Below are 8,594 nucleotides of genomic sequence, written 5' to 3' on the forward strand. Positions count from 1 at the left end.
GTTTACCATGGATCTGGCGTTGGAGAGGTAGAGGCTTAGCAGTGGAGATTTGAGTGGCTGTTTTCTGAGCTTAGTCAACAGGCCGGCTCTGCAGCCTCGCTTTTGCTTCCGATAACAATCCACGGAGACCCCGCTGGTCTCGCTATCTCGTCCGGAATGTTGTGCATGCGATGGAAATCGCTACAAACCGTCATTTTCTGCTGGAAACCCATGTCCAGTAAGTCCATACGGTTGTAGTGGATATTGAAGTCCGGTACAGACGAACAACACGCAAAAATACACACAAAAAACAAACGTGCACAGGTAGGGAGAGCTTGCAGCCGTTGTAGTAGAATTGTAGTAGGGTTTTCCAGAAGAAAAGGTAGAAGTAGAAGCAGAAGTAGAACTAGAAGTAGAAGGCGAAAATATGGCATTTGACCGACAAGATGGCGTCTGTCACAATCTGGATCGGCTGTGACGTCACATGCAAGTGCTCCATAGCCTGTTAACGAAAATGGGGCAGTCAAGCAGTAACGTTAGTCCAACGCAGTAGCAGAGACGGTTTCACATTAAAGCAGCAACAGCCACCGTCAAATGGTGCGGATGGAGTCTTGTTCTTGGACTCGACTGGAAATGAACACTGGGGACTCAAGATTGGACTCGGACTCGATGTTTAGTGACTCGACTACAACACTACTCCCTCCAAAAGACGATGAAAAGCCGACCTGAAGTGCTTCATGTTAAGATTTTGTTGCTGATGGTATTAACTTCGACATACACGTAAACAACAGAATCGAACAGAACTGCTTGTATTTCGTAGCGAATCACAAAAACAGAAGTTTCACTTCTCCTACTTGTTACATTTTGGCTTTTAGTGATCTTTTGATCAAAACTGCGATCAAACTTAGTTCAAGTCAGTGATGGGGCTAAAACACCTGAAGATGGGGCTAAACCAGCATAACTCACCAAGAACCTTCACAGTGTCCCAGATGTTGTTTCCAACAGCTCTGTGCCAAACTGGGCATGATGTAGGACAGTCAAAGTGAACTTTGCGAGGACCATAAAAGGCAGGAGCAAGGCAGAGGGTGAGAAGCAAAGAGTCATTTCACACCTAAGCCACTGAACACTCAAAGGAATTGGCAACAGAAGGTCAAACTTTTCATCGTGTGTTCTTTCAGGCACTGAAACAAAAACAAATGATAAGCACTGACATGCTTTCAGTCTGATAAACAAGACTTTCTCTCAGCATGGTTTGGCTACTGAGCATGACCGAAGAACAGTGTTGTTTCTGTTTGTCGTGCCACAAGACCGTTCGATAAAGTCTGAAAGAGTCCCTTATTGAACTGATTAATCCGCGGCTCTGTTATAGCACACAGCGGTGCTCTCTTCATACACAAATGCATGTTTGGGGGGGGCTCATCTTCGAATAGGGCTTTTTATTCTTCCTGCTGAAAGAATCGTTACTCAGTGTCCCACTTGTAAATAACTTTAATACACAGAATATTCATATACGGCTAGGTTTGAAAACAGACGCAAGCATGTTCAGTCAAGATGATCAAAACTTCCTGGATAACCACTATACCAAAGAAAATAAGTAAACAAAACACACTTTCTGCATAGTCCCTTTAATTTGAACAACTTACTTCTTTCCTCGCAGGCAGCTGTAAAATGTAGCCATGATGTCGAAATATGCCAAACCACAAGATACAGGAATTGTCCTTATTGCATCCTTTGTTTAAAAAAAAAAAAACCCTTTTAGCTGTGGAAATAAAAACGGGACTCAATCCTCAAATCTGCCTCGTCAGATTATTAATCCTGTTTACATGCGTAATCTAGAACAACAGGAATGAGAGATCACTTTGAATGTGATCACAAAGAATGCGATATCCTTGTAGGGGAAGGAAGAAGGTAGAAGTGTGCTCCAGTAAGCTGCCTCCCAGACATGCTCTTGCTCCCTCTCTCTAGCTCTCGCTCTCTCTCTCTCTCTCTTTCCCTTCCTCTCCACCCCCTAGCGCCGTCACCTAATCCCCACAGCCCGCTGCTATTGTTTTAACCGAGCAGTTTAAAGCAGAGTCGGCGAGCCAGCTCTGTGTTAATTAGGTGTGGGAGACACACCAGCGACCTGGCTATAAAAATCATACAATCTTGCCAAAACTGCAAGAACACAGCCAGCGCACGAGTCCCTGGTGCATCACACTATTATAATAATTACTTCATTCGTCAGGAGTGAAAAAGTTCAAATCAACCAAGACCGTAAATTGAAGTTTCCTTCCGACACTAACTGCGCAAACCTGACGAGCTGGGCTTTACATCTTTGCTTTCGTTGTCCGTTTAAAAGTCTTGCTCTATTTTCCAGAGAGGGATTTCTGGCACCAACAGGGACTGAAGTGACCAGATCTTCTAGGCAGTCATCCAACTGTCCTCATTTACTAGGAAAAATAATGATGTAGGGCACAAAACCACAAAATACAAGTCTCTACTCTTGACAAACATGAGCGTGGATCTTTTTCAGCCTCCTCAGGCAACTCTTTATGACTTGAGAGGCGAAAAGTCTCCTTGTATCCTACATACGCTCGCCAGTTACATCGAGAGAGAATGTAAAACAGAAAAGTGATCCGGGATGGCTGACACTTCTCCTCGTTCTTCCCTAAGACGTCTGACCAACATGGATTGAGCACCTGAATTTCAATGAATCTTAAGTATATATCTCCTACAACCAGTTTTTTTTTCAGCTTGTTGGAATGTTGGTCAGCTCTGGCTTTGAGAAGAAGAAAAAAAAAAGGTTGGTATTTCCTGAAAGGTCCCCCCCCCCCCCCCCCACCTCCAAAAAAAAAAAGAAGAAAAATCCATATGTGCTTTTATTCAGATGTGCATTTCGCTGGGAGTGCGTCCAAGTAACGCAATAAACTAAGACACCCTCTGAGGTCCGGATCAGATTTTGTCTTTGGGTTACATCATCCACTCAAAATAATAAAAGTAGGACAAACAACATAAATAGGTACACAATAAACAGGTTGGGTTTTCCGGGACAATATTCACACCTATTCAGACATGAGTTTCTATGAAATTCTATACAAACAAAGCCGTTTCCATTTGAAATCTTGGGGTGATTGTGTCCCATTGGACTCAGCATGAGGCCTCTCTCCATTTAGTTCTGTCAAATCCCCCCATCCTTTCGACAGCTTTCACTGACTCAAGTTTCTCCAGTACACCCCGTGGAGTGCTCGTTCCCCCCCCTTCGTAAACCTCTCAGCATTCCAGCTCACATCTGGAACACATCTTCGAAGGCCGTGCTCGAGCCTGCGCTCTAATTAAGGCCGTGTATGTTGAACTGTAAATAACCGACAGGAAAAAAAAAAAAAGAGCACAGGAAAGATGAGGCGAGGAATAGTGCACGACTGTCCACCAAGTATGATAAAGCGAGTCATCCTAGTTCACAAACCACGAAGAAGTGAAGAGTAAAGAATTATGTTCTGCGTCTCTTCTCATATGGCTTAGAACATCCTGTTGAAACGACCCTGGAACCCTAAAAGCAGTGTGTGTTTCTGGGTTAAGTCCTTCTTCTGCATAAAAAAAGGGACCCTGCTGGGTTTGCACAGCTTGATCAATCATCCCAGCCCCCTTCTGCCCTGCGTGTGAGCATTTAACTTTACCTCCCCCTATTCTGCAAACCCTTTAACACTGTGTGTGGCACTTTCCGAAGGTACTCTCCTCAACTTTAACACGACGACAATGCTACGATAATGGTGCCTTCAGTTTTATGATGCAGTACTCTCTTTTGCAAGGTTCACAAAGGGTTATTAAAGAATAGTGATCAAATAAAATTAGGTTTACGCAACAACACAAGGACTAAACACAAGCTTATGTATTTCATAAGCTTTAATCTACCCTGGTGAAAATCTTTCAAAGATCTTCAAGGATCTGTAAAGCTCTTTGTGAGGGTCTTTGAGGATTCTGTTGAGGATCTCAACAAAGATCCTCAAAAGATCTTCAAGGATCTTTAAAATTCTTGGCAAGATCTTCAATGATCTACAAAGATCTTTTAACTACTCGCCAAGATCTTCAAGGATCTTCAATTTTCTTGCCAAGTTCTTTTCAAGGTCTTCAAGGATCTTTGAAATTCTTGAAAAGGTCTTCAAGGATCTCGTCTCGTCTTCTTCCGCTTATCCAGGACCGGGTCGCGGAGGCAGCAGTCTAAGCATGGAAGCCCAAACTTCCCTTTCCCCAGACACCTCGGCCAGCTCCTCGGGAAGAACACCGAGGCGTTCCCAGGCCAGCCGAGAGACATAGTCCCTCCAGCGTGTCCTGGGTCTTCCCCGGGGCCTCCTCCAGGATCTCCTTCAAGGATCTTAAAAAAAAAAAAAAAACCCACATGCAATTCCAAACAAAACAATTCTTTACTGATGCCATCATAACATAAGAACACAAAGTTATGTTGAACATTCAGGCAAAAAGCAAACAGATTGATGAGGATATTATGTTGCCATCTGTTTGCTTTTTCCTGAATGTTCAACATAACTGTTCTTGATATGTTATGATAGCATCAATAAAGAATTGTTTTGTTTGGAATTGAATGTGTTTTTTTGTTTTCTTAAGATTCTTGTAGAACTTGTCAAGAATATTAAAAGATCCTTGAAGATCTTGGCAAGAACTTTGAAACTCTTGACAAGAATTCTAAAGATCGTTGAAGACCTTGAAAAGAACTTTGAAGATTCTTGTAGATCCTTGAAGATCTTGACAGGAAAACTGAAGATCCTTGACGATCTTGGCAAGATGTAAAAGATCTTTGTAGATCCTTGAAGATCTTGGCAAGAAAATTGAAGCCCCTTGAAGATCTCGGCAAGAAGTTAAAAGAGCTTTGTAGATCCTTGAAGATCTTGGCAAAAATATTAAAAGATCCTTGAAGATCTTTGTCGAGATCCTCAACAGGATCCTCAAAGACCTTCACAAAGAACTTTAGGGATGCTTGAAAGATTTTCACCAGGGAAGTGGCATGAATATTTTGTGGAACCAAATAAACAGGATAGCTCAAGTATACCACACAGCAAGTCATTTATTAATAATTGTTGCATACAATATGCAACTTTCTACTGACTAGCATTTCACTTGCTATATGACAAAACACAAACTCATGTTTTCTAGTCCAGACGGGTTATAACCAGTTTGGCAGCATAGTATGATTAACCCCTTCGGACACAAGGAAAAATGCTATGGAACGTCATGCTATGGAACTTCACATGTGCAATTGTACACATTATCTCCGAAGGGGTTAAAAAAAAAAAAAAAGGACTATGTTACAATATATAAAATCTTGATAATTTACTAAAGCCACTGCTCACAAAGTGAGGTCCAGGTACCACCAAGGGTCTACGATTTATATCCAGGGAGTCCCTGACTGTATTCCTTTTTTTTTTAAAATAAATTCACATGACAGTGGTGGAGATTAATACTAATTAGTAGCATTACTAATCATGACTTGCTATCTCATAATAATGAAAGTTTTTCATAATAGTATCTCATAATTATGACTTGCTAAGTAACTCTCATTATAATGAAACGAGTTTATCCTAATAAACACTTAGTATCTCATAATTGACTTACTATCTCAATATTGAAATGAGGTTAAGTCATTATGATGAGAATGTTTCTAATTTCATTACTGAGATAGCAAGGCATAATGAGAAATGCATTTCATTGAGATACTAAGTCATTATGAAAAACTCATTTAGCAAGTCATAGCAACTCTCAAATAGCAAGTCAGAATTATGAAAGACTCATTTCATTATTATGAGATAGCAAATAATCATGAGATAGTAAGGCATTATTAGGATAAATATTCTGATTTTATTATTGAGATAGCAAATCAATTATGAGATAGTATCTCAATTATGACTTGCTAAGTGATTATTAGGAGAAACTCATTTCTTATTAGAAGATAGGATCTTAATTATGACTTCAGTTATTATTTTGAAAAACTCATTTCGATATGAAATAGCAAGTCATAATTATGAAAGACTTTCTCATTTCATTATTGAAATACCAAGTAATTATTTTGGGGAAAAAAACCAAACCAAAACAAAACCCTTGTTTCAATATTATGAGATACTAAGTCATTATTATGAGAAACACATTTTATTATTGAGATCGTGTCTCATAATTGACTTGCTATCTCAATAATAAAAATGTGTTTCTCATAGTGAACACTTAGTATCTCATAATTGACTTGCTAAGTGTTTATTAGGAGAAACTCATTTCATTATAATGAGATAATATCCCATAATTATGACTTACAAAGTAATTCATATGAAAAACCTCATTTCATTATGAGATAGCAAGTCATAATTATGAGATACTAAGTGATTATTAGGAGAAACTCATTTCATTATTATGAGATAGTATCTCATGATTATAACTTGCTGAGATACTCTCTCATAATAATAAAATGAAAGTTTTTCATAATAATGACTTAGCAAGTCAATCATGAGATACTAAGTCATTATTATGAAAAACTTTCATTTCATTATTATGAGATAGCAAGTCATAAGATACAGCATTATTATGAGAAAAATTATTGGAGATAGTATCTCATAATTGACTTGCTAAGTGTTTACTAGGAGAAACTCATTTCACTATAAATGAGATAGTATCCCATAATTATGACTTAAAGTAATTATGAAGAACCTCTCATTATGAGATAGTAAGGTATTATTATGAGAAACATATTATTGAGATAGCAAGTCAATTATGAGATACTAAGTTTATGAGGAGAAACTCATGCCATAATGAGATAGTATCTCATACTTAGGACTTGCTAATTATTATGAAAAACTCATTTCATTATTATGAGATAGCAAGTCATGAGACACTATCTCATAATGAAATGAGTTTCTCAATAATGCCTTACTATCTCAATAATGAAATGAGTTTTTCATAATAATTACTTAGCAAGTCCTAATTATGAGACACTAAGTAATTATTATGAAAAACTCATTTCATTATTACGAGATAGCAAGTCGTAATTATGAGATCGTAAGGTATTATTGAGAAACTCATTCCATTATTATGAGATAGCAAGTCGTAATTATGAGATAGTAAGGCATTATTGAGAAACTAATTTCATTATTATGAGATAGCAAGTCCTAATTATGAGACACTCATAATAATGAAATGAGTTTCTCAATAATGCCTTACTATCTCATAATAAAGAAATGAGTTTTTCATAATAATTACTTAGCAAGTCCTAATTATGAGACACTAAGTAATTATTATGAAAAACTCCTTTAATTATTACGAGATAGCAAATCGTAATTATGAGACAGTAAGGCATTATTGAGAAACATTTCATTATTATGAGATAGCGAGTCCTAATTATGAAACACTCATCTCATAATAATGAAATGAGTTTTTCATAATAATTACTTAGCAAGTCCTAATTATGACACTAAGTAATTATTACGAAAAACTCATTTCATTATTATGAGATAGCAAGTCGTAATTATGAGACAGTAAGGCATTATTGAGAAACTCATTTCATTATTATGAGATAAATCATGAGCAAATTCTCTCAGAATTAAGAGAAGCCTCTGTTCTCATTATTACTGTGGCAGAAACTGGTTTATAGACGTGTTTGAAGGCACGTCACTGGACCTCATGTTGAAAATAGAACTATTTGTATATATAAACCGAGTTGCAGAGGTTTGTTTACATTGTGCTGTGGATCAGAGAACCATTTAAAGTCCAAATACTCAGGAAGTGTGTAACTCTTATCTGAAGTGCTGTGTATATACGATATGCGTATATAAACTATATTTACACTAAACTGGTCAGAAAACGGATTCCTATCAGTGTGAACACTTTAACGGTTGTTTACAGGATAATTCGAATCGCGTGCTGCTGGGCACAGATAGCGCGCGAGACACCAATTAATAAAACCTCCATAACAGAGTTGAGTGTTTTCATGGGAAACAGGAGAAACAAACATTTCCACATCTCATGTGTTTCATTCTGGCGTTGTTATACTTGTACAAAGTCTCCCAGTGAAACAAAAAAGCACCAAAACGTTAAAGAGGTCAAATATATACACAAAAAACAAGCTACTTACAAGATCAGAGTCGACTGTTATCCATCAAATCCCTGAAACACGACTGATTTCCCCTAATTAAACAGCACTGACTCACTTAACTGGGCTTTAGGAATGAAATTGATGACCAACAGCGCTCCCTGCCGGCTGGAACCGGTATAACACTTTTCTAAATTCATAAATTGTACATCCATGATTTATTAATTTATTTATTTATTTATTTATTTATTTGCACATGATAAAATAAATTTACAAGAAAACATAAATGGAACAAAAACAGAAAACGTGCTGGGGGAAGAAAAAAAGCACAATGGCTTGTTCTAAGTCTTCCCCCATTTAAATTAACAAGTAATTAATACAAATTTAACAAATTAGAGAATAACTATATTAACAATAGTAAATAATAACAAATAATAATAAAGATAATAATAATATAATAATTGGTAACATAATTATACATTAAACTGTAACAGATATCATAACTGAAATAAATATAAACAATGTCAATTGCAGATAACAACATATAAGTTAACGA

At 37.3% G+C, this 8,594-nt stretch overlaps 1 protein-coding gene across 7 annotated transcripts in view; it reads right to left on the reverse strand.

Annotated features, from left to right (window-relative positions):
- The window catches only part of zgc:66433 (uncharacterized protein LOC321250 homolog), a 90,804-nt gene extending 82,685 nt beyond the window's left edge, over positions 1-8,119 (reverse strand). For 4 of the 7 annotated variants that reach the window (XM_060927362.1, XM_060927361.1, XM_060927360.1 and 1 more), the window contains exon 1: positions 1,623-1,986. In XM_060927362.1, coding sequence (XP_060783345.1) covers positions 1,623-1,657 — 35 coding nt within the window. In that variant the 5' untranslated portion in view covers positions 1,658-1,986. Of the gene's footprint in view, positions 1-945; positions 1,020-1,622; positions 1,987-8,080 lie in introns of those variants that run through there. The other 3 variants (XM_060927364.1, XM_060927365.1, XM_060927357.1) reach the window with 3 other exon arrangements.
- Between the last annotated feature and the right edge of the window lie 475 nt (positions 8,120-8,594).

The sequence above is a fragment of the Neoarius graeffei genome, chromosome 8, assembly GCF_027579695.1.
Source record: "Neoarius graeffei isolate fNeoGra1 chromosome 8, fNeoGra1.pri, whole genome shotgun sequence".
NCBI classification, from domain to species: domain Eukaryota; kingdom Metazoa; phylum Chordata; class Actinopteri; order Siluriformes; family Ariidae; genus Neoarius; species Neoarius graeffei.